The 26,698-nt window shown below is 36.5% G+C and overlaps 1 protein-coding gene across 3 annotated transcripts; it reads left to right on the top strand.

Moving 5' to 3' along the window:
• The first annotated feature begins 456 nt into the window (after positions 1 to 456).
• LOC112717156 (uncharacterized) lies at positions 457 to 24,833 on the top strand. Of its 3 annotated transcripts, none has more exons than XM_025769260.2 (13): positions 457 to 1,093; positions 1,341 to 2,064; positions 4,225 to 10,196; positions 11,553 to 13,054; positions 14,229 to 14,492; positions 15,472 to 15,692; positions 17,479 to 17,750; positions 17,837 to 20,870; positions 20,952 to 21,081; positions 22,011 to 22,534; positions 22,667 to 23,578; positions 23,734 to 23,913; positions 24,429 to 24,833. In XM_025769260.2, exons 1-13 carry the CDS (start codon positions 756 to 758, stop codon positions 24,624 to 24,626), a joined length of 14,271 nt encoding a protein of 4,756 aa, XP_025625045.1. In that variant the 5' UTR covers positions 457 to 755; the 3' UTR covers positions 24,627 to 24,833. The 3 variants fall into 3 exon arrangements, with proteins under 3 accessions (XP_025625045.1, XP_025625044.1, XP_072061703.1); XM_025769259.2 differs by having other exon boundaries at positions 23,722 to 23,913; XM_072205602.1 differs by having other exon boundaries at positions 513 to 1,093; positions 1,341 to 2,000; positions 23,722 to 23,913.
• The last annotated feature ends 1,865 nt before the right edge of the window (positions 24,834 to 26,698 follow it).

Raw genomic sequence — 26,698 nt, 5'->3', positions numbered from 1 at the left:
TAATTTAAATAAAAAATTATAATCATTATTGGTAATAAAAATTGACGTGGTAACTTTAAAATAAAACTATAAAATTAGATAATTATATCATTTTTAAATCAAATTAATTCTAAACGCAATAATTTATTTCCAATTTAATTCATTTCAATTGATTTAAAATCAAATAAAATCCATTCGAAAAATATTTTGTTTCTAACAGTTTGCATTGAATTTGGAACAAGTGATGAGATATCTTTCTGCTGATGGCTCATGCGTCTTTCCAAACTAGCTCCCAGAGAGTAGGAAGATTAGTTGATTTGGAGCAATATCTATGTTTATACGAATAGCATTTTTAATGTTTATAAGGCAAGATATCTCTAGTAGAAAAAAATAAAAAACACTTATATTAACCTAAGTAAAGAAAGATTGTGTTCATTTATTATGTATCTTAGACAGACGTGTAATATAATATTTATTGACTATATTTTTGAAAAGATTCGTATATGATGAGTTCAACACGCTTGATGCTGTTTGGCTCCTTCATGATGGGAAGACGGTAGATCATTCACACCCCGAAACCCAACTCTTCTTCCTCCCCTTCAACCACTTCTTCTGTCTCACCACAGAAACAATAACTTGAAAATAAAGAAAAGATCAAAGCAAATTCTCATTACAGTCACATTCGTAATTCAATGTACAATCGATTTCGAAACCCATAGAACCAACCAACCAACCCAGCTCCCTTCCTTTCAAACTCCACCGATTTGATTCTCGCAATGACGTCTTCTGATTCCATCTTTCTAGAAGACTTCGGTCAGACGGTGGACCTCACGCGCCGAATCAGGGAGGTGCTTGTGAACTACCCCGAGGGAACCACCGTCCTCAAGGAGCTAATCCAGAACGCCGACGATGCTGGCGCCACTACCGTCTCCCTTTGCCTCGACTGCCGCTCCCACCGCCGCGACTCACTTCTCTCCGACACCCTCGCCCAGTGGCAGGGCCCCGCCCTCCTCGCCTATAACGACGCCGTTTTCACCGAGGAGGATTTCGTCAGCATCTCCAAGATTGGAGGCAGCAGCAAGCACGGCCAGGCCTGGAAGACCGGCCGCTTCGGGTATACTAACTTCGCCTCTCTTCTCTTCTGCTTCGTTTTGATTCCTTGAGCTGAATTTGTTTGCCTTTAGTGATTTTCTGCTTTTTTTTTGTTGTGTTGTGTTGATATCTGTGAAGTTGCTGTAGTTGGAACTTTACTGTACGCAATAATGCATGGCCGAATCTGAGATAATGAGTGTGGTTTTACTTCATGTATCACTGGTGTTCATAGTTTTTGGCTTCATTCTTGTTCTCATGCTGTTTTCCAGGGTTGGATTCAACTCAGTTTACCATTTGACAGATCTTCCTTCCTTTGTGAGTGGCAAATATGTGGTGTTATTTGATCCTCAGGGTGTTTATCTTCCAAAAGTTTCGGCGGCAAATCCTGGGAAGCGGATTGACTTCACCAGTTCATCCGTGCTCTCCTTATATGAGGACCAGTTCTTCCCCTATTGTGGTTTTGGGTGTGACATGCAGCGTCCTTTTGCCGGAACTTTGTTCCGTTTTCCTTTGAGGAATGCAGACCAGGCTGCCAGTAGTAAGCTCTCAAGACAAGCATATACACCCAAAGACATTTCATCCATGTTTGATCAGCTCTTTGAAGAAGGAATATTGACTCTTCTCTTTCTAAAGAGTGTACTGCGCATTGAAATATATGTATGGGATACTGGAGAACCTGAACCCAAGAAAATTCATTCATGTTCTGTTAGTTCAGTGACAAATGACTTAGTGTGGCACCGGCAGGCACTGCTCAGATTATCCAAAGTTTCAAACACCAGTAATGAAGTTGATGCATTCTCATTGAACTTCTTAAGTGAGTCACTAAGAGGAGTTGAAACTGAGAGGCAAACTGAGAGATTTTATGTGGTGCAAACCATGTCCCCAAAATCAAGCAGGATTGGCTCTTTTGCTTCTACTGCATCCAAAGAGTATGACATTCACTTGCTGCCATGGGCATCAATTGCGGCATGCATTTCTGATAATTCACTGAATGTAATTTGCATATCTTATTATCTTTCATTGTTGCTCGTGCTCTCTCTCTCTTCTCTGCACATATGCACATTAGTCATGTTATTTGTTTATTAAAAAAAAAAAAATACAAGTAAGAGGATGCGAGGTCCTCCATACAAGTGAAAAAAACAATCAAAATATGTGATATGTATGAAGCATACCTTTCCAAGCTCTATACATGTCTAAGAGGGAAACTCCTCTATAAAGATCATGAGCTTTACACCAAATGGATGCCAAATGTCTACTCCTATTTCTTAAAACTTGCTTGTTAGAAAATATGCATTGCGATACATAATTCAGGTTATTACTCTTAATCTTGTGGGCCTAACTCCACCGTAAAAGTTTAGCTTGGGGGAGTAGGGATGCATGAATTATCTAAAACTAAATCTTGACTATATTCTTAAATCTTCAGCAATGTGGGAATTCACATCCCTTCTCACACATAGGATTGGACATTTGGAGCATACCATTTTTGTAATTGAACAACCATTTGTGTGTTAATGTTATTGATAGTATGGATTTTGATATCATGTCATGAACCTTCTCTTCTAACGGTTAATTTGGCAGTTATATGAATAACTTTTATATCTAACAGTCACCATGCTTTTGGTTCTAGCAGCATGCGTAGGATTAGCTTCCATCTGTGTCGTGAATCCGAATACAGTTGAAAGTAGTTCCTCATTTTGCTGCCTTTGTTGTTTGTCCAGTGCAGCAATTGATTTTATTGCAGCTTTTTTTTTTTCCTTATAGGCATACATGACTGTTTAGTCTAACAATTCCAAGGGGTTTTGTAGAGCAGTGCAAGGATTGCTGTCACTTTTGGGTCTAAGTAATAGAGGAATACTATAATCTTGAATACATGTTCATTCTCTTAATATTATTGAATTGAATGTTTTTAAAATGTATTTTTCTTCATCTCAATAATGCGCTGATGGTGCTGTTCAAACAAGAGGTGTATGCTTGGTAGAGCAAACGAGATTTGAGCTCTTCCCTAATATTTGAGACATTTCTGTTTTTAGATTTTTGCTCTCTTCCTTACTTTTTGCTTGTAGGATATTGTACCCACTTTATATATTTGAAATTGATGATTTTATATCTTCATATGCCCTCTCATGCAAGAGCCCTTCAGGTTGCAGTGCTTACAATACATAGTTGCACTGTCTTTGTGCTGAAATTCAACTTATTATTTTAAGAAGAATGAGGCTAGCAAGGGTAAATTTGTAGATCACTTAGTCCATTAAAACTTTGATTCTAATTGAGAATGATCTCTTTCAAAAGCTTAAGATGTTGGGTGCCTCGGTAGAGGCAAATAAATGGTTGCTCATGGCCCTTTTTTTAATTTTTTTTCCCCAGTCTTTTCTATTTTTAAGATTCTGTTAAAGAAAAGATGAAATAGGAACAACAAAGAAAACAAAATAAAAACAAAAAGTCAAATCTTATCCCTTTCATTGTTTTAGCTTTTTGTTTTCTTTACAAAAGATTAAAAAAATAAAACGCTATAAATGAAAACAGAAACCTTAAAACAAACTGGCCATTATATTCGCAAACTTCTTATATATGGCTAATTCCTTTCCATTGTAGGCTTGTGCTTCACTTTTGGTATTGAAATTGGTATTTTTGTTTGATCTATCCCTTCTGGCTGTTACCTGCTGACTGTTGCTTGACACCCCTATTTTCTGTTGCTGTAACTGAAGTGAATATATCTCTTTCTGATACCTTATGCTAGGAAACTAAACCTTATCTGTTAGACATTTGACACTGCGTAATATAGAACAGAGGTCTTAAACATGGAATTCTAGATCTGAAAAGCATTTATAGTCTAACTCATATATAGTGTCAGAATAAAAACTAAAATTAAGCCTCTACATGGTTGTGCCACTGTAGCTTGAACAATGTGTTGCATTGGAGAAGTGAAAATTGAAGTCTTGTCTGGGTCTTCAAGGTGGCACTAGGAGGGTCCTGACTAAGCAATCATTCTTCTCTTGCATCTGATTTATGAAATAAAAATTGTTGGCATAAAATGTTCACCAAGTTTTGGTGAAAGATAATTGTGGTGCAATCAAAATTTCCACATGCTTTTTTTGAATGTCTTTTTAAATATACCTCTATGGTCAATGCCTCATATTGCATTATATTTTACAGAAAAATGCTCTCAGAACTGGTCGTGCATTCTGTTTCCTTCCATTGCCTGTTAGAACGGGGCTTAGTGTACATATCAATGGATTCTTTGAAGTCTCATCAAACCGTCGTGGCATTTGGTATGGGGATGACATGGATAGAGGCGGAAGAGTTCGTTCTACCTGGAATAGGCTTCTTCTGGAAGATGTTGTGGCTCCCACTTTTATCCGTATGCTGCTTGGTTTGACAGATTTACTAGGGCCTACAGAAATGTACTATTCTTTATGGCCTACTGGTTCTTTTGACGAACCATGGAGCATTTTGGTTCAACAAATATACAAAAACATTGGCAATGCTCCCCTTATACATTCAGATATTGATGGAGGAAGATGGGTGTCACCAAGTGAAGCTTTTCTTCATGATGAAAAATTCACTAAAAGCAAGGACCTAGGTTTGGCTCTGATTCAAATAGGAATGCCAGTTGTGCATTTGCCTAACTCATTGTTTGACATGCTTTTAGAATATAATTCCAGCATGGTGGTTACTCCTAGTACAGTACGCCAATATCTTAGGCAATGTGAAACATTTAACTTGAGCAAACCAGACAAGCTTCTATTGTTGGAATATTGCATAGAGGACTTGGTTGACGATGATGTTGGTAAAGAGATGTGCAACTTGCCCTTACTTCCTTTAGCAAATGGTGATTTTGCCGCATTTTCGGAAGCATCGAAAGGAATTTCTTATCTTGTTTGCGATGAATTAGAATATAAACTAATGGAGCCAGTTTCAGGTAGAGTAATTGATAGAGCCATTCCTCCCGATATATTGACCAGACTCTCTGCTATTGCAAAGTCCTCAAAGACCAATATTTCCCTTTGTAGCATTCACCATTTTGCTCAGTTATTCCCTGCATTTATGCCAGCTGACTGGAAATATAAAAGTAAAGTGTTATGGGATCCTAAACTCTGTCAAAAGCCAACATCGTCATGGTTTTTGCTATTTTGGCAGTATCTAGGAAAGCAGAGTAAAAAATTACCATTGTTCAGTGATTGGCCAATTTTACCATCCACATCTGGACATTTGTTAAGACCTTCTGAACAACGGAAAATTATCAGTGGAAGCAATCTGTCTGATACACTGCAGAATATCCTTGTCAAAATTGGATGTGATATATTGAATTCAAGTTATGTAGTTGAATATCTGGATTTATCTAGTTATATATGCAACGGAAGTGCATCGGGTGTTTTGGAATCAATTTCTAATGCAGTTTCAAATAATGACATTGTGCAAGTTTCAATGGATAACCTGATTGCTGAAGAGCGAAATGAGCTCCGCAGGTTTCTTTTAGATCCTAAATGGTATGTTGGACGCTCTGTGGATGAAGTTAGCATAAGGTTTTGCAAGAGGTTACATATATTCGAAGTCTACAACAGAGAGTCTGCTCAAGATTCCCTTTTCTCTGACCTAGAAAATCCTCGTAAGTACTTATCACCATTGGATGTGCCAGAGTTTATTCTGGGTGCAGAGTTCATTGTCAGATCCCCACATATTGAAGAGGATATTCTGTCAAGGTATTTTGGAGTTGAGAGAATGGGGAAAGCACTATTTTACAAGCAGCACGTGTTTAACAGAATTGGGGAATTGGAAGCTGAGGTCCGTGATAGCATAATGTTATCTGTTCTGCAAAATTTGGCACTTTTATCTCTTGAGGACATATCGATCAGAGACTCTTTGAGAAATTTGGAATTTATCCCAACACTCACCGGTGCTCTTAAGCGTCCCTCAGTCTTGTATGATCCAAGGAATGAAGAACTATATGCATTACTAGAAGACTCTGATAGTTTCCCTTCTGGTGCTTTCCAGGAGTCTGAAACACTTGATATTCTGCGCAGCCTGGGGCTCAGAACTTCTGTCTCTCCAGATACAGTTTTAGAAAGTGCCCGGTGTATAGAGCATTTGATGCATGGGGATCAACAAAAGGCATATTTGAGAGGGAAAGTGCTTTTCTCATACCTAGAAGTTAATGCATTGAAATGGTTTCCTGATCAAGTTGATGATAAACGAGCAGTTAACCGAATGTTGTCACGAGCAGCAACTGCCTTTAGGTCGCGCACCCCAAAATCTGATCTTGAAAAGTTCTGGAATGATCTTAGGTTGATTTCTTGGTGCCCAGTTTTAGTTTCTGCCCCATTTGGCTCATTACCATGGCCGGTTACATCATCTGTAGTTGCTCCTCCAAAAGTTGTGAGGCCACTAAGTGATTTGTGGCTAGTCTCGGCTAGCATGCGGATATTGGATGGTGAATGCTCTTCCACAGCTTTGTCATATAACCTGGGATGGATGTCTCCACCAGGAGGTGGTGTAATTGCTGCTCAACTACTTGAGCTTGGAAAAAATAATGAGATTGTGACTGATCAAGTACTTAGGCAGGAATTAGCCCTGGCAATGCCAAGGATATACTCAATTTTGACAGGAATGATATCATCGGATGAGATTGAGATTGTTAAAGCTGTTCTTGAAGGCTGTCGGTGGATATGGGTGGGAGATGGATTTGCAACCTCTGATGAGGTAGTCCTTGATGGTCCTCTCCATTTGGCTCCGTATATTCGTGTTATTCCAGTTGACTTGGCAGTTTTCAAAAATCTGTTTCTAAAACTTGGTATCCGGGAATGCTTGCAACATGCTGACTATGCCAATATCCTTGCTAGGATGGCAGTAAAGAAAGGATCATCTCCGCTTGACCCAAATGAGATTCGGGCAGTCACTCTAATAGTTCACCAGCTAGCTGAAGTCTATCTTCATGAACAGAATGTCAAGGTATATCTACCAGATATATCAGGTAGACTGTTTCTTGCCGATGACTTGGTCTTTAATGATGCACCCTGGTTGCTAAGTTCAGAAGATCCGAATGGTTCTTTTGGCAATGCAGCGACTGTAAATTGGAATGCAAAGAGAACAGTTCAAAAATTTGTGCATGGAAACATATCTAATGATGTAGCAGAAAAACTTGGTGTTCGGTCTCTTCGAAGGATGTTACTGGCCGAGAGTGCAGACTCAGTGAATTTTGGTTTGTCCGGAGCTGCTGAGGCTTTTGGACAGCATGAAGCTTTGACAACAAGGCTTAAGCACATACTTGAAATGTATGCTGATGGACCTGGGACTCTGTTTGAGATGGTACAAAATGCAGAAGATGCAGGTGCTTCTGAAGTAATATTTCTTTTGGATAAGTCTCAATACGGGACTTCTTCTATTCTTTCTCCAGAAATGGCTGACTGGCAAGGTCCTGCTTTATATTGTTTCAATGACTCTGTTTTTAGTCCACAAGATCTTTATGCCATTTCTCGTATTGGCCAAGAGAGTAAACTTGAGAAGGCTTTTGCAATTGGAAGATTTGGACTAGGATTTAATTGTGTCTACCACTTTACAGACATTCCCATGTTTGTCTCTGGAGAAAATATTGTAATGTTTGACCCTCATGCCTGTAATTTGCCTGGAATATCTCCTTCCCACCCGGGTTTACGAATTAAGTTTGTGGGGAGGCAGATTTTGGAGCAATTTCCCGATCAATTTTCTTCATTGCTACATTTTGGCTGTGATTTGCAACACCCATTTCCAGGTACTCTGTTTCGGTTCCCTCTTAGAACTGCAGGTGTTGCCTCTCGCAGCCAAATTAAAAAGGAAGTTTATACACCTGAAGATGTCAGATCTCTCTTTGCTGCTTTTTCTGAGGTTGTTTCTGAAACATTACTTTTTCTGCGTAATGTGAAATCTATTTCTATTTTTGTGAAAGAAGGGACAGGGCATGAAATGCACCTACTGCACCGTGTACGCAGAACCTGTGTCGATGAGCCTGAAATCAGAGCTAGTGAAGCCCAGGATATGTTTAACTTTTTCAAGGAGGAGAAGCACATTAGAATGAATAGAGTTCAATTTCTGAAGAAGCTAAGCTCTATTGACAGAAATTTGCCGTATAAATGCCAGAAGATCCTAATTGAGGAGCAAAGCACATCTAATCGTAGTTCACACTATTGGATAACCACAGAATGTTTAGGTGGCAGGAATGCTCAAAAGGGAACCTCTGAAGCATCCAATGGTCAGAGTCAGAATTTTATTCCCTGGGCATGTGTTGCTGTATATTTGAAAACTGTTAAGTTTGGTGATGACCTGGCTGATAGTTCTGGGGGGGAGGATCGTTGTCTGGTTTTTCCTGATCTATTACAAGCTGCCAATTTGCCAATGCATCTACCAGAAAATTTTGAAGGTCGTGCATTCTGCTTTTTACCTTTACCCATAACTACTGGTCTTCCTGCACATGTAAATGCATATTTTGAACTATCATCGAATCGCAGGGATATCTGGTTTGGTTCTGATATGACTGGGGTTGGAAGAAAACGCTCAGAGTGGAATATTTACCTCCTTGAAAATGTTGTTGCCCCTGCCTATGGTCGTTTACTTGAGAAGGTAGCATCAGAGATTGGTCCTTGCAATTTGTTCTTCTCATTGTGGCCAACAACATTAGGGTTAGAACCTTGGGCATCCGTAGTGCGGAAACTTTACCAATTTATTGCTGAATTCAATCTTTGTGTATTATATACAGAAGCTAGAGGTGGCCAATGGATCTCAACCAAACATGCTATATTTCCAGATTTTTCTTTCCTTAAGGCAGCAGAACTTATTAAAGCATTGGCGAGTGCTTCTTTGCCTGTCATTTCGCTTCCGCAATCACTTGTAGAAAGGTTTAAGGAGATCTGTCCATCGTTGCATTTTCTAACACCAAAGCTGTTAAGGATTTTGTTGATCAAAAGGAAGCGTGAGTTCAAGGACAGGGTTGCAATGATTTTGTCCCTTGAGTATTGCTTACATGACTTGCAAGAAAACATGCAGTGCGATAGTCTGTTGGGCTTGCCGTTGTTACCACTCGCAGATGGTTCCTTTACATCAGTTGATAAGAAGGGTGTTGGAGAAAGAGTTTACATTGCACGTGGTGATGAGTACGGCCTTCTCAAGGATTCGATTCCACATCAGCTTATAGATTGCGTTATTCCAGAAGAGGTTCATAGAAAACTTTGCTACATTGCCCAAACAGATGGTACAAATATTTCTTTCTTGTCATGCCAGTTACTTGAGAAGCTTCTGGTGAAAATACTGCCTGGAGAGTGGCAACATGCTAGACAAGTAAGCTGGACTCCTGGTATTCATGGCCAACCCAGTTTAGAATGGTTGCAACTACTATGGAATTATCTGAAATCATATTGTGATGATCTTTTAATGTTCTCTAAGTGGCCTATATTGCCTGTTGGAGATGAATACTTGATGCAGTTAATACCAAATTCTAATGTGATAAAAAATGATGGATGGAGTGAAAAGATGTATTCTTTGTTGTTGAAGGTTGGATGTTTATTTTTGAGAAATGACCTGCAGTTAGATCATCCAAAACTGGAACATTTTGTCCAGCCATCAACCGCAAGGGGTGTATTGAATGTGTTCATGGCTGTTGCTGGAGACCCGCAGAATATTGAGGGGATTTTCAAAGATGCATCTGAAGGGGAACTACATGAACTGCGGAGTTTTGTTCTCCAGTCAAAATGGTTCTCTGAAGAGCAAATTGATAACACACATGTTGATACCATCAAACACCTCCCTATATTTGAGTCATACAAAAGCAGGAAACTAGTAAATTTGTGTAACCCTGTGAAATGGCTTGGTCCCACTGGTGTTCGTGAAGATCTTTTAAATGATAGCTTCATAAGAACTGAATCAGAAACAGAAAGGATCATTATGAGAAGGTATTTAAAGATAAAAGAACCAACAAAGGTGGAATTCTACAAAGATCACATAATCAATCACATGTCAGAGTTCCTTTTGAAGCAAGAAGTCATTTCAGTTATTCTGCATGATGTGCAGCTTTTAATTAAAGAGGATACCTCTCTCAAATCTTCACTTCCAACCATACCATTTGTGATGGCAGCTAATGGAACTTGGCAACAACCGTCTAGGTAATTTTAGAAGTTTTTCTCTGTGAAAATAAATCTTAAAGATGTTTTCATTTATTATATAAATGACTTATGTGATTTTACTTCTGAATGCAATTATTGCCAGTGTGCCACAGTTATTTTGAAGGAATAACATTATGCAAATTTGCAATGTAACGTATCTTTATATCTCTCACCCGTAATGTTGTTAATCATATTTACAATTAAATTAGTGAGACTGAAAATATAAAAAGGAAAACAAGAAGAAAAGCCCTTAATGTTATAGAGATGAGAATGTTACATTAGAAAAATGGATAGTAGACAAGATAGAATTACGAAGAATTTATTAGAAATGTTGGGATTTGACCCTTTTTGAAATGATGGTAAAGTCTTATCATTGGTGGTTTGGTCATGTGTGTGAAATGGCAGTGAAAACTCTAGTAAGGATAGTAGAACATGTTAGTCTAATAGGTAGATGTAGAAGAAGGTCAAGAAAAACCATAGTTGAAATTATTCAGATGAATTTATATGTTGATGGTTGACACAGTTGCTTCGGTAGATTTTATTATTATTATTATTATTATTATTATTATTATTATTATTATTATTATTATTATTATTATTTAGATCTTGTTTAAATTCTTTATTTATTTGATAGATCTTATTTTATTTCTTGGAATAATTGATGGTTTTATTACATTTTGAGTATTTTAATCATAAAAATTATGGTAGAAAAACATCTTAGATATCTACAAGGTTTTTTTTATTTATTATTTTTTTTTCTGACCTTCCATAGTTGCTGAGACTTGAGATGTATTTTCCATTTTATGGATTACTTTATGGTGTTAGTTGTCTCTTGCATATACAATATTTGGTGTACAATCAATTTTTGCACACTTCATCTTTTTCAGTTTCCTTGCAGATTCTTGGTATCTGACTTATACTCACTATTAAAAATCCACTACATCATGAAGCTCATAAATGAAACCATTCTGCTTTTTACCCTTTGAACATGCTGCTATTCTCCCTTACATGTAATTGCTTGTGAACTATAATTCTCTCAGCAAACACAAAGGCATATTACTGATTTCAGTTACTGTTATTAACGAGAGTGGGTTATGGTCTACAATTCAAGGTATATCTGTGATATGCAGGTTAAATTTTATGGGAAATAGTCCTGCTTTGATAACAATGTATGTTTAAGCTCACGTTGGAGACTTGGAGTTGGACTCAACAAGAATGGGTTATAGATCCATTACTTAATAGAAAAATGTACTGTAATTGTATCAGATATTATATTTTATCCTGAATTGCATGACAAATACTTTAGTTGCTTAGAAGTGATTTTGTTTTGAATTGCTGATTAGATTGTTATTGCAGGCTTTATGATCCTCGTGTTCCTCAGCTTAAAAAGATGCTGCATGGGGATGCTTTTTTCCCCTCTGACAAATTTTCAGACCCTGAAATTTTAGATACTTTAGTTACCCTTGGACTTAGGACAACTCTGGGATTTACTGGTTTGCTTGACTGCGCTAGATCAGTTGGCATGTTGCATGATTCCGGGGCTATTGAAGCCTCCAACCATGGTAGAGTGTTACTGGTTTTTTTGGCTAAACTAGCCCGTAGGCTCTCAAATAAAGGTGAAAGTTATAATGGTGATCAACAGGTTGCCATGGTTGTGAGAAGCAGCAGTATAATTGATGATACTGTTGTATATGAAGGCTTTCCTAAAGAGGATGTGAACTCCCCAACAGATGTTGATTCTTTTGTATGCAGCTTAACTGATGATATGGCAGAGGAGGAATTTTGGTCTGAACTGAAGCAAATCTCTTGGTGTCCAGTAATTTCTGATCCACCTGTTAGGGGACTTCCATGGTTGAAATCCAATAACCAAATTGCACCCCCCATGATTGTGAGGCCTATATCACAAATGTGGATAGTGTCGTCTTCAATGCACATATTAGACGGTGAATGTGACATGACATATCTACAAACTAAACTTGGGTGGATGGATTGCCCAGAAATTGCAGTTTTATCAAGACAGTTAATTGAGCTATCTGAGTCCTATAAGCAGCTTAAGATGAATTCATTGCTGGATCCTGGTTTTGATGCTCAGTTACAAAAGGAAATACCTTGCCTTTATTCAAAATTGCAAGAATATATTAGCAGCGATAAGTTCAATGAACTGAAAGCAGGATTAAGTGGTGTTTCATGGGTCTGGATTGGTGATGATTTTGTATCACCAAATGCACTTGCATTTGATTCCCCTGTAAAATTTACTCCTTATTTGTATGTTGTTCCATCTGAACTCACAGAGTATAAAGAATTGTTGCTAAAGTTAGGAGTCAGATTGAGTTTTGGTATTACCGATTATATTCATGTATTACAAAGGTTGCAGAATGATGTGCAACGACTTCCTCTTTCAATGGATCAGCTAAATTTTGTCTGTTGTGTCCTTGAAGCCATAGCAGAATGTTGCCTGGAGAAGCCACTTGTTGAGCCTGTTGATGGGCCCTTGCTGATTCCTGATACTTTTGGAATTCTGATGCCAGCAGGAGATCTTGTGTATAATGACGCACCTTGGCTGGAAAACAGTTCTCTTATTGGCAGACACTTTGTACATCCAAGTATCAGCAATGATTTGGCAGACAGGCTGGGTGTACAGTCAGTTCGTTGCCTCTCTTTAGTCAATGAAGATATGACTAAAGATCTACCCTGCATGGATTATAATAAAGTAAATGATCTTTTGGCCCTGTATGGGAGCACTGAGTTTTTGTTGTTTGACCTCCTTGAGTTGGCAGATTGCTGCAATGCAAAGAGATTGCACCTGATTTATGATAAAAGGGAACATCCTCGTCAGTCTTTGCTGCAGCACAATTTAGGTAATGTTCTTATTTATTTTTCAATTAACTTTCCATATTTCTTCCAAGGTAGATGTATATGCAATTTTTTTTTGGATATGTATGCAATTCTTTCAACAGGAATGCAGATATCAATTTATTTTTTTGTTTCCTCACAAATTCTAAACCAACAAGAAGATCCCATAAGTAGAATATGGGCTGGCTCACATAGTTGTTATTTTTGTATCATTGTGAGCTGTCTAAGGCACTTTTCGATTATTTTTCTGCCCTTCTAATGAAATTTCTTTCTATATACGCCCTAACAAGAGAAAAAAGAACAAAAAAAAAAAAACATAGCTTTCCAATCTCTCAACGCATCTGAGAGGGGACTTTGTCTAAAAGATTACCAGTTTACATCAGAGGCCAACTGTCTATCCCATAAAATAAGCTTGTTTGAAATAAGAGTTATGCTCCAACCAGATACTTCACAGTGACAATCTAAGGTTGTAAGGTGTACCCCCAACACTTAAAAGATAGAGATTCCAAACTAAGTGTTCATTAAAAAGTCAACCACATGAAAATGCAAAAACAGAACATTGTGTCAAAATGAAAAAAATTACATGATTTGTTTTTAAAAAAGAAAAAAGGGAAAGAAAGGAATCAATGAAGCACTGCCCCACAAGAGTGCAGCCATTTGGATGGGTTCATAGCTAAGTGATTGTCTCAAACTCCCTACATTTGGGAGATAGCAGGCCACAGCCTTTTAAGTTCACATTTCCTGTTGAGCCTTCTAAGCTGCTTCAACCTGGCCTTCTCCATATGTGACCATTAAACACTTAACACATCAAGTGGCATAATATGTTTCCAGTCCTCATAAAACAGGGAGGTTGCTACTTTTTAACTTAGTGGCTACTAACTGTAGTCACAAAAATTGCTTCTTCACCTAAGCGGGTATGATTTTGCAACATTTTTTATTCCTAAATGTACAATGGGAACAGCATTGTACACTGGTGTCCTTTTCTTAGAAAGCACAAAAGTTTCAAACATCAATTATGCAGAGTGTCAACAAGCTCATTATGCCCTTCTGGTTGAATCGAAGTTGTATATCAGCTAATGTCTTTTCAAAGTTTATCTGTTTCTTGCCTGTGAAATGATGATGCTGCATTCTGTTTATGATAACTTTCCTAAATTGCTCTTAACGTGGAATTTTGTTCAGGTGAATACCAAGGTCCTGCTCTGATAGCGATCTTCGAAGGTGCCTGCTTGAGTAGAGAGGAATTTAGCAATTTCCAGCTCCATCCTCCATGGAGAATACGGGGGAACACACTAAACTATGGTTTAGGACTAGTTTGCTGCTATTCTATATGTGACCTTCTCTCAGTCATTTCTGGTGGCTACTTTTACATGTTTGATCCTCATGGTATGGTACTTGCTGCACCTTCAACTAATGCCCCTTCAGCAAAGATGTTTTCTTTGATAGGTATGCTACTATGCGGCATGTTCTTCATCTAAATTCATGTAAATTAGTTTTGGTTACTCCATTCTCAGCTTGATTTGTTGTTTTTTATGGTGTTACTTCTTGCAACATGACATTTTCATCTTTAAGTACTCTATGTTGTTATCTAGGTGTGATATTGTTGGTTCTAAGGATACTATGGTGCCAATATCATCTGATTATTTAAAACATGTACGTCTTCAGTACAATTAGGAAATTGGTAATATTAGGGCAATATAGTTCAATAATTCTTAGAATGGGGAGAGGATAAAACTCCAATGGTGATAGTTCATTTTAGTCGTTTTCTTTCATTCTATACCTCTTTGCCCATATATATCAATGTTCCACAGTTTGTCCTAGTTAATGTTAAGAAACTTACAATTCACAAGAAATTCTTGTCATTATCTCTCAAAAACTATAATTTTGGCCAAATTGTTTTAAGTTTAAAAGTTAACCACCTATTGTGTATGGATTAGTTTGTTTTGGATTCAGAACATCTTAATCATATAATCCAAATATTTCTCAAAGTTATTTTGATAAATAAAGTTGAAATAATGAAATCCTAAATTGGACCCAGTTTGTTAATGATAATCAAATTGAGCCTATTAAGTAAAAGATTTTTGACACAATCATTTGAGTTGTTACTTGATGCTAAAGGTAGGGGCAAATGGTTCTAGAATTTAGTTCCTTTCATTGATGTTTTATTTGTGGTTTTTAGATTTTGTCACTTAAAAGAACTGCTGTTTAGTCCCTTTCTGGAGTTTATATTAGCAGTTATGTTGCACTTCTTTATTTCTTCCTTGGACGAATGATTTGTTTCACAAGCACATAATTATCCCCCCCCCCCCCTTCTCTAAATTTGACATACTTATTATTTCCACCTTTTTTAAAAAATATATATTTTTTCTATTATAATGCTCACTTAAGTACTGTATAACTTTTTGGTGTTTCATTGAGGTTTCAGGTACTGATCTGACACGACGCTTTTGTGATCAATTTAGTCCAATGCTCATTGATCAGCATGATTTGTGGTCGCTATCGGATTCTACCATTATCCGGATGCCGCTATCATCTAATCACTTGAAGGTTGGGCCTGACCATGGATCAGACAAAATAAAGCATATTACTGAAATATTCATGGAGTATGGATCTAGAGCACTCCTATTTCTGAAGTCAGTTTTGCAGGTAGCTTTACAACTATTATATTGTAGATTGGTGCAGGATAGGAAAAGAATTAGGAAATATGGGTATGCGGTTGGGTTATTAAACATTCATATAGGATATATGTGGACAAGCATTAGGTTGAGGGTCTATTTGGTTGTGATCAGTGGATGCTAGGTTTAGGATAAATTTAGGCAAGGGATAGCTAGGGATTTGATGTGGTGAAGGCGTAATGCTTTTTGCTAGGGAAATGAGATTGCATTGTAGGTAAAAAACTCGATAACAAAATTTCTGTTCAAGATTAAAGAAAAAACTAGAGTGAGACCCGCGCGATACGCGGAGAGCTAAATTATTTATACTATACAATGTATTTTAATAAGTGTTTTTGACAATTGGTATGAGAGATTAAGAAATGAAGAGTAATAATTAACATGTATAAGTTGTAGAATTTGAATATTTGTAACTAAAATTTTTTATAATTATTATTATGAAATTTTTAATGTATGCTTATTGCATTTAATTAGTACTTTATGTTTCAATTGAATAATATTAATTTTTTAAAAATATTTTATTAAAAGGTGATTGGTTGATTTTCATCTTTTGCCAAGTCATTAGGATTGCTAGCGTGGCATCATTAGTAAAGAAAAGATGGCTTAAACTCGTTGGTATCAACTTTTATATGTTATAAATAGATAGATAGATAGATAGATAGATAGATAGATAGCATTGCCATTGCGTCCTCTTTTTTGGGAGTTAAAAGAATAAATACTATTTACAAGAGGAGAAGAATAATACATAGAGCTTGGAGGACAAGAGATTAACAACAGATGAAGTGAGAGACATAAAAACATCATAAGGACAATGCTTTCTGTTAAAATCCATGATTAACCAAGAAAATAATAAAGAGCATATTACTCTTATGATGTGTTACATGAGAGGAATGCTAGCCTCTATTTATAGTAATAGTAAAAATCAGAACTAATCGTAAGAGATCATATTTTTTATTTGGTACGATCTTATCCCGATTTCTAATACTCTCCAATCTCTACATATTTGAGAGAATGCCCTAAAAAATTGATCGTGTGCACTAATTTGAAGCAAGACGGCCAATCTAGTACAAATATGAGAGTTTTGTTCCACTCAAATACACCGAACAATGACATAGATGACACATAGCATACTAGGTTTTCAGGCATTTGTATTAAAGGGAAAGAAGAAATGTGAGTCATATCCATAGTGATTTCATAAAAAAAGTTCTCAATTTGATGTCTCTCTTTCTCCTGCTGAATAGATGTGTTGTGAATTTTGCAAGTGCAATTACTAACAATTAGTGAAGTGATTAATGGAATATTAATGCCTCAAGAATCTTTTGTTGATACGTGTTCAGAAGGGAATTTTCGTCATTTCCTTATTTTCTTATCATGTGTTGATGTGATTACTAATCTGCTCAATGTTGATTATGTAGGCAAAATAATAATAGTTATATAGTAAGAATAATAACGATATAATCATGTATATAAGATATTGGGATAGCTTAACTTCATTATTGCAGTCTTATAAATAGTAGTTAATACCTCATACATATTTTCTTGTATGTTGATTGGAGATTATCTAGTAATTCACTAATAACTCTTCGTCTCTTTATTCTCAAGTAATATTAATCACTCTTTATTCTATTGTGATTGCAAATTTCTTCTAAAAAAATATCTTTTTACCTGTCTTGCTAATTATTTTTACCTGTAAGAGAGTTCTTATCAGGAATTCTTTTCATCAAATATTTTGTACTAACTTGAAATTTTCATGCCATCAGGTGTCAATATCAACATGGGAAGAAGGAAGTTCACAACCATTGCAGAATTTTTCAGTAAGCATTGATCCATCATCCTCTGTTATGAGGAATCCATTTTCGGAAAAGAAATGGAGAAAGTTCCAATTGTCAAGACTGTTTGGCAGCTCCAATTCTGCTATAAAGATGCATGTCATTGATGTGAGTTTATATTCAGAAGGAGCTACAATCATTGATCGATGGCTTCTAGTACTCAGCTTGGGTTCTGGGCAAACTAGAAATATGGCTCTTGATAGGTATTGTTTGATGATATGTGTGTTTGAAGTGATTTATCTTATAATTACCATATTATCATTATTTAATATTTAAATTTTCTGCATAGGCGGTATCTTGCTTATAACTTGACTCCTGTTGCTGGAATAGCAGCACTTATATCAAGAAATGGTCAGCATGCCAATGTTTATTCAGTGAGCTCAATCATGTCCCCTCTTCCTTTGTCTGGCTGTATGAACATGCCTGTTACCGTGGTTGGTTGCTTTCTTGTGCGTCATAGCAGAGGCCGTTATCTTTTTAAATACCAAGACAGAAGAGCTTCTGCCGAGGGGCGATATGATGCTGGAAATCAATTAATCGAATCTTGGAACAGAGAGCTGATGTCTTGTGTATGTGATTCTTATGTTGAAATGATTTTGGAAATTCAAAAGCTTAGAAAGGACATTTCAAGTTCTGTAATTGATTCTAGTGCTTATCCTGCAATCAGTGTCTCTTCGAAGGCATATGGAGATCAGATATACTCCTTCTGGCCACGATCTTTTGAAAGGCTTGGTCAGAGTGACCAAGTCGGTGATCACAGTGACACTGCTTCTCCTGTGACGCTAGTTCCTAAAGCAGATTGGGAATGCCTAAAAGAGCGGGTGATACATCCATTTTATTCTCGTATTGTTGAACTTCCTGTATGGCAGCTATACTCAGGAAACTTAGTGAAGGCCGAAGAAGGCATGTTTCTTTCACAACCTGGGAATGGGATGAGTGGTAATCTACTTCCAGCAACCGTTTGCAGCTTTGTAAAGGAGCATTATCCTGTTTTTTCAGTACCCTGGGAATTGGTGACTGAAATTCAAGCCGTAGGTTTTTCAGTGCGAGAAATTAGACCAAAGATGGTTCGCGATCTCCTTAAAGTGTCTTCAAAGTCAATTGTTTTGCGATCAGTTGATATGTATATAGATGTTCTTGAGTACTGCTTATCAGATTTTCAGCAAACCAGCTTGCCCAGAGATAATGCACCAACTGACCCTGTAACCGCAAATGCTTTTGGTCAAGAAACTGATGTGAGAAGCACTTCTCAGCAGGAATCTTATATCCATACCTCCACTGGTATATCTACTCATGCTCAGGGGGCTGCTAGTTCTGGCGATGCATTGGAAGTGATGACAAGTTTAGGGAAGGCTTTATTTGATTTTGGTCGGGGAGTTGTTGAAGATATTGGCAGGGCAGGAGCACCCTTGGCTTACAGGAATTCTATGATGGGCATAAGTCAAAATAGGGACCCGAGGCTTTTATCAGTTGCTGCAGAACTTAAAGGCTTACCATGTCCAACTGCAACTAGCCATCTGAAAAAATTGGGCTTAACTGAACTTTGGGTTGGGAATAAGGAGCAGCAATCATTAATGGTTGCCCTGGGAGAAAAATTTATTCATCCTAAAGTATTAGACAGACCTCTCTTGGTAGACATTTTCTGTAATTTTTACCTTCAGGCACTATTGAAACTACAGAACTTTTCCCTTAATCTTCTGGCCAATCACATGAAGCTAATTTTTCATGAAGATTGGGTGACCCATGTAATGGGTTCTAATATGGCCCCCTGGCTTTCATGGGAGAAGGTGACTAGTTCTGGTGGTCAAGGAGGTCCTTCACCTGAATGGATTAGAGTATTCTGGAAGAGTATGAGGGGATCACAAGAGTTATCTCTATTCTCTGATTGGCCTCTAATACCTGCTTTCCTTGGCAGGCCAGTCTTATGCCGTGTAAGAGAGCGGAATCTTGTCTTTGTTCCTCCTCATTTGGAGCACCCACCATTAATGAATGAGACTATAGAAAGGGAATCCAGAGAGAGTTCTACAGAAAGGGTTAGTACATCTACAAATAATAATTCTGATGCTGAAACAGCTGATCCGTACATTTCAGTTTTTGGAAGATTCAAAAGTAGTTACCCCTGGTTGTTGCCATTGTTAAACCAGTGTAACATACCTGTATTTGATGAGGAATTTATAGATTGTGCTGCTTCATGCAATTGTCTTCCAATGCTGGGTAAATCACTAGGCCAAGTTATTGCATCCAAACTCGTGGCAGCTAAGCAAGCTGGATATTTCACTGAGCCCACCAACATCTCAGCTTCAAATTGTGGTGAACTTTTCTCACTTTTTTCTGGTGAATTCTTTTCAAATGGAGTCAGCTACACAAGGGAAGAAATTGAAGTTTTGCGTTCTCTCCCAATATATAAAACAGTTCTTGGTTCTTACACCAAGTTGCAAGGTCAAGATCAGTGTATGATCCCTTCAAATTCATTTTTCAAACCACATGATGAGCGTTGCCTTTCATATGCCACAAATTCAAAGGAGGGTTCATTTCTTAGAGCCCTTGGGGTGCTCGAGTTGCAGGATCAACAGATCTTAGTACGGTTTGGCTTACCAGTCTTTGAGAGTAAGCCTCAGAATGAGCAGGACGAAATTTTAATATATGTTTTAAAAAATTGGCATGATCTTCAATCAGATCAGTCAGTGGTTGATGCTTTGAAAGAGACAAGGTTTGTAAGAAATTCTGATGAATTTTCATCAGATTTGTTGAAGCCCATGGAACTATTTGATCCTGGTGATGCCATTTTGATATCTGTTTTCTTTGGTGAGAGGAGAAAATTTCCTGGAGAAAGGTTTGGTACAGATGGCTGGCTTCGAATTTTAAGGAAACTTGGCCTTCGAACTGCAACTGAAGTAGATATAATAATTGAATGTGCCAAAAGAGTTGAGTTTCTTGGAATTGAATGCACAAAATCAGGTGATTTGGATGATTTTGAGGGTGACAGTTCCAACTCTCGTAGTGAAGTTTCAGCGGAAGTGTGGGCATTAGGGGGATCTGTAATTGAATTTGTTTTCTCCAACTTTGCTCTTTTCTTTAGCAACAACTTCTGTGATCTTCTTCGCAAGATTGCATGTGTACCTGCTGAACTGGGATTTCCCAATGGTGGTTGCAAGAGGGTGCTTGCTTCATATAGTGAAGCTATGATATTCAAAGATTGGCCTTTGGGATGGAGTAGTGCTCCCATTCTATCTAGACAATATGTTGCTCCCCCAGAATATTCTTGGGGATCACTCCATCTAAAGAGTCCTCCAGCTTTTTCTACAGTCCTAAAGCACTTGCAAGTAATAATCATACTTTTGTTTTGCTTTTTCTATTTGTAGAACTTATATTTTTGTTTACATATTTACATTGTTTCTCCCCAGGTAATCGGGGAAAATGGAGGTGAAGATACTCTTTCTCATTGGCCCATTGCTTCAGCAATGAACATTGAAGAATGTACCTGTGAAATTTTGAAATATTTGGACAAAATATGGGGTTCCCTGTCTTCTTCAGGTGCTTCACTTTTCTCATAATTACGTTTGGGCTCAATGTAGATTAAACAATACGTTGTCTGTGTCTTTCATGCTGAAGTATGATAAACTACAGTTGATATTTAATACTACATTGCACTTGTGATTTTATGATAATATTTCAGGCTGAACTAATTTTCTCATTTTTTTGTCTACTTTAATGGTTACAAAGGAAGTTGGAAACTCTTGAGCTGAGGCTCGTGGATTTCCAGTTTTAGAAATGAAGCTGCTCATAACGTTTCAGATACTGATAACTGATGTAGGAATTGAATGTGTTGGATTTGGTCAAAATGGGTGGATCAAAAGCAAACCATCAATTCGTCTGTGATCCCAAAAAATATTAAAATAATACTAATAGAAGCCACACAAAGATAGGCAAGAAACAAGATGAATAGCGTGTATTATTCACACTACAATGCTGATATGTGAATGATATCAGATTAGAAGAACCCCAAAAGCTAGCTCTAGTGGAAAGGAATGTCTTACACTTATACCATATAGACCATATCCTTTCACACACAATCCACATTCATGCATCTTGACCTTTCTTGCTTACTTATTTTCAATATCACAATAGTCTTGGCCCAATTCCCCTTACACACACACACACACATTTAGGAAGGGTCAGTCAATCTCAATATTCGAAGTCCTATTATGTTGAATAAAATTATGAACAATGCTAAATGCACTGTTGATTAAGTTGTTTTGCTGAAATCAATCTCAATATTCCAAGTCCTATTATGTTGAATAAAATTATGAACAATGCTAAATGCACTGTTGATTAAGTTGTTTTGCTGAAACTGGTGATATAATGACACCAAACTAAATGTATAAAAGCATAAAAGATGGTATTTACATTGTGAAATATGAATGCATATGATAATGAAATTAAAATCACTCGTGCATTTACAGATGTGGCAGAGCTACGGAAAGTGGCCTTTGTACCTGCTGCAAATGGAACACGCCTGGTGACTGCTGATGTTTTATTTGCTCGTTTAACTATTAATTTGTCTCCCTTTGCTTTTGAACTTCCTTCCGTATATCTCCCATTTGTGAAGATTCTTAAAGATTTGGGACTTCAGGAAATGCTAACACTTTCTGCTGCAAAAGATCTTCTCTTAAATCTTCAAAAAGCATGTGGATATCAGCATCTAAATCCAAATGAGCTCCGTGCTGTGATGGAAATTTTGAATTTTATTTGTGATCAGATTGTTGAGGGAAATTCATTTGATCGATCCAACTGGAAATCAGAAGCCATTGTACCTGATGATGGCTGTAGACTTGTTCATTCAGCTTCTTGTGTCTACGTTGATTCTTATGGTTCTCGATATGTCAAATGTATTGATACTTCCAGAATTAGATTTGTCCATGAGGATCTTCCCGAGAGAGTTTGTGTTGTTTTGGGAATCAAAAAATTGTCTGAAGTTGTCATAGAGGTAGCAACAATTCAGAATCTTTTCCCTGTGTTAAGATATCCTTCTCACCTGCTAGTAATCATTTTTTCTTATTTCTATGATTTGTCTTGTATATGGATTTTACTTACTGGAAGTTTCTGTTTGGACTTTCAGCAACTAGATGAGAATCACAAGTTGGAATCTTTGGGATCAATTAGATCTGTTTCACTGGGAACTGTCAAGCAGAAGTTATTAAGCAGATTTCTTCAAAGTGCTGTATGGACTGTTGTTAATAGCATGGACAGTCACATTCCTGGATTCAAAAGCCCTTCATTGGATGCAATAGAATGTTTATTGAACTCTTGTGCAGAAAAGCTGCAATTTGTTAAGCATCTCAAAACAAGGTTTTTCCTCATGCCCAATTTGGTAGATGTCACACGTGCAGCCAAAGATTTCATTATCCCGGAGTGGGAGAATGATTCTGCACATCAAACTCTCTATTTTACGAATCAATCAAAATCCTGTATTATAGTTGCTGAACCACCAACTTATATTTCCCTTTTTGATCTCATTGCTATTGTAGTAAGTCAGGTATTAGGGTCTCCTATTATATTGCCTATTGGATCCTTGTTTGTATGTCCTGAAGGATCTGAGATTTCAGTTGTTAATGTTTTAAACCTTTGCTCTGACAAGAAAGAAGTTGAACACATAAATGGAACCAGTCATTTTGTCGGCAAAGAAATATTGCCACAAGATGCTCGTCTTGTTCAGCTGCATCCGTTGAGGCCCTTCTACTCTGGTGAAATAGTGGCTTGGCGCTCTCAACAGGGAGACAAACTGAAATATGGTAAGGTTCCTGAGGATGTAAGGCCATCAGCAGGTCAAGCTCTGTACAGATTTAAGATTGAAGTTGCACCAGGGGTTACACAACTTTTCCTTTCATCACAAGTATTTTCATTTAAAAGTGTATCAGCAACCAGTACCCTGCAAGAAGCATTGGTGCATGAAAGCCCAGTAGTATTTGACAGTAACAGGCCTCAAGATGGACTCCCGGAGAGTTCATCAAGGAGAGAAATCTACTCTCAGGTTCATCCCTCTGATCTTTTTACTAATTAGGAGTTCTTTTTTTTTTTTTTTTGTGCTCTATGCATATCTTGTTAGTCCTGGCCTAGAAGTCTCTGTTCATATTGTGACATGCCTTCCGTTGCTTGTATGTCTGAATGACAAAGCTATGTGAACAGGCACAACCTCAGAAAGAAAAATCTGGCAGAGTTTCAGCTGGAGAACTGGTGCAGGCTGTGAATGAAATACTCTCAGCTGCTGGCATCAGTATGGATGTGGAGAAGCAGGCCCTTCTTCAGAGAACAATAAATTTGCAAGAAAATCTTAGAGAATCTCAGGCAGCACTTCTGCTGGAGCAGGTTGGTGTTTTTCATTCTTTTAGTAGTATTTTCTGAGTGAGTATCAAGTTAGGCTGTGTACATTATACCCTTCCCCGGTCTCTGTGTCAACGCACACATAGTACTTATGCACGGGGCTGTCCCTTTTATGTTGAGTGATCTGTGACTATGTGATGTGGAAAAAGGCTTAATTTTTTCCAAAGTGTTTATTATTGCTTGAATTGCAATATGATACTCACGATTTGATGTGATTCCCGGAGCCTGCCATATATACTGTATGATGAATCGCATGGAGCCATGCAATTGCATGGATTGTGTTTGAAGTAGCATTTGCAGTTTGCAATTTGCAATTTGCAATTTGTGGCTAGATGGGTCATGTGCTACTTGATTAGCTTAAAATACTGTTTTTTTAAACCTTCATTTTGCTGTGATTCAAGAGAGTCGTTTCCTGATTTTTAGCAATGCTCATTAGTACTGGTTGAATTAAATCTGATGCAACTTTGAGATGACACATCATAATGCAATGATTTGTACAGGAAAAGGTTGAAAAAGCAACAAAAGAAGCTGATACAGCAAAAGCAGCATGGGTTTGTCGGGTTTGTCTGAGTAATGAGGTTGATATAACTATAGTTCCTTGTGGTCACGTATTGTGTAGAAGATGTTCATCAGCAGTATCGAAGTGTCCCTTTTGTCGGCTTCAGGTCACGAAGGCTATTAGAATTTTCCGTCCATGAATCATTTGAGGACATTCTTCAAGTTCCGTTCCATTGGGGAACTTGGCTAACTCTTCACTTGATGTATTCTCGCTATATATAGTTTGATAAGAGATTAATCAACTGTACATGTATATTCTAGACATTCATGTAAATAGTTTCATAATTGACCCCCCAATAAGAGGGTGCCTTTCATATAATTTTAAAGGTTTTTTTGACGGAAAATAATACGCAAGTTGCATTAACCTTTTTAAGTAATGTTGTGTCTTTTGTATTTCTTTAGTTTAAAGTTTACGGTGTAAATTAGGTGGAAACTCAGGTCCAGTCGACTTCACATAAAGTTGACACCTGAGAGCTATTAGATGATTTAACTGATTTAACTAAATTTTCATCTAACGATTCTCAGATATCAACTTCACGTGAAGTTGACTTCACTGAATTTTTACCTGTAAATAAAAGAAAAAAAGTGGCCCAAATAAAATAATACATCTCATTTTAACATTAACTAGAATGAAACCCGCGCAATTGGGCGGTAAATTAATGATAAATTAATAATAGTAGGTAATAAATATTAAAAATTGTTATATTTTGTAGAATTAAATTAAATGTATAAATTAAAGTTAAATTTAAAAGGTATTTTATTTAAAATAATTTGTAATACAAAAGATTTGGATATTAAAACTATATGTACAGAATGACATTTTTATTTGGTAGTTTGATTTTTGCATTTGTTTTAGTTGATAAATTTAGTCTTCTTATGTGACGCTCGTCCTCTTTTTCTTATTAGTTGTTGTTAGAGTTGTTATTTTCTTCTTTCTATCGTAGGTACTTGTGAAGGCATGTTTTTTATAAATTGTTGAGTTATATGCACTTTTTATTGTGTTGTTTGTTCCATCTTTGCAAATATGTTCTTCTTCCGAAGATGTGTCTTGAATTTGTATGATTTTCTTTCTCCCTAATCTCTTGATGGATATGTGATCTTCGTCTGATGATATTAGTGTTGACGAAGTTGGTTCCTATAATCAATGAATAATTTAAATTAGAAATAAAAATAATGTTTAAAATAAGTAATTTTTTTAGTATTACATGTTTTATTTGTTATAATAGGTGTTGAAGTTTAGTATTTTTTGTTGGAACAAATATCTTTGTAATCGTGTATTGTTGAAAACTTTCTTTAAGATTAAAATCATTTACATTGACTTCAAATATAAGTGAGGTTGTACAGATTTTTTAATTAGGGTGATGCTTTAATGTCATTACTTTTCTGAAGTGCCATTAAATTTGAAGTAGTTATACCCAATAATTTTTTTTGCTTCGCCATCAAATAGTATAAAAGTTGTACCATTTTGATCTGAAACCTTTAATTGAATTTTGAACCTAAAATAAGTATTTGGTTAGTAATTAATAATTTGATAGATGGGATTATGAAAAGTATACAGAGTATTGTGGTGTTTGATTACATGTGCTACAAATGTAGTTATCTCATTTTTCATATACTTTCTTCTTACACTTTTCACATTTAACATAATTATCTCCATTGATTAAGTTTGAGATGTTGTGTAGTTGAAAATAAATTTTTAGTGCTAAATTTGATGTTATTTGAAGGAATAGTGATAAGAGACTTATATAAGTAATTTAAATAGTATGGAATTTGAATATTTGTAACATAAAATTTAGGGAAAATTCCACTCCCCTCCCCTGCGAGATGTTAAAATGACACTCCTCTCCCCTCTATTTTATAAATGTACATTTTCCTCCCTTCTAACTTTTAAAAAACCTCATCTTTAATCCATTTAAAACTTTTTGTGTTAACTTTATCCATTTTTAAGAAAAAATAAATTATTTTTTAAAAAAATATCCATTAACAAAAATTTTATTTTTATCATTAAATTTTACTTACCAAAATACCCTTTAATAAATTATTTTTTATTGATTGAATTGTATTTTTATTAAAATACTTTTAAAAAAAATAATAATTAAATTATTTTTCTAAGATATCTATCCTTCAATAATTTTTTTATTATTAAATTGTGATTTTACCAAAATTTTTATGAACAATTATTTTTATATTTTACTATTAATTTTTTGATATC

The sequence above is a fragment of the Arachis hypogaea genome, chromosome 10 (genome assembly GCF_003086295.3).
Source record: "Arachis hypogaea cultivar Tifrunner chromosome 10, arahy.Tifrunner.gnm2.J5K5, whole genome shotgun sequence".
Taxonomy (NCBI): Eukaryota; Viridiplantae; Streptophyta; class Magnoliopsida; order Fabales; family Fabaceae; genus Arachis; species Arachis hypogaea.
This window is presented reverse-complemented; position numbering and strand designations above follow the sequence as displayed.

Coding starts and splice junctions, on each gene's coding strand:
- LOC112717156 (XM_025769259.2), top strand. CDS start 756: ATGACGTCTTCTGATTCCATCTTTCTAGAAGACTTCGGTCAGACGGTG. Junction 15,693..17,478: donor TTCTGAAGTCAGTTTTGCAG/GTAGCTTTACAA, acceptor TCATGCCATCAG/GTGTCAATATCAACATGGGA. Junction 20,871..20,951: donor CAGTCCTAAAGCACTTGCAA/GTAATAATCATA, acceptor GTTTCTCCCCAG/GTAATCGGGGAAAATGGAGG.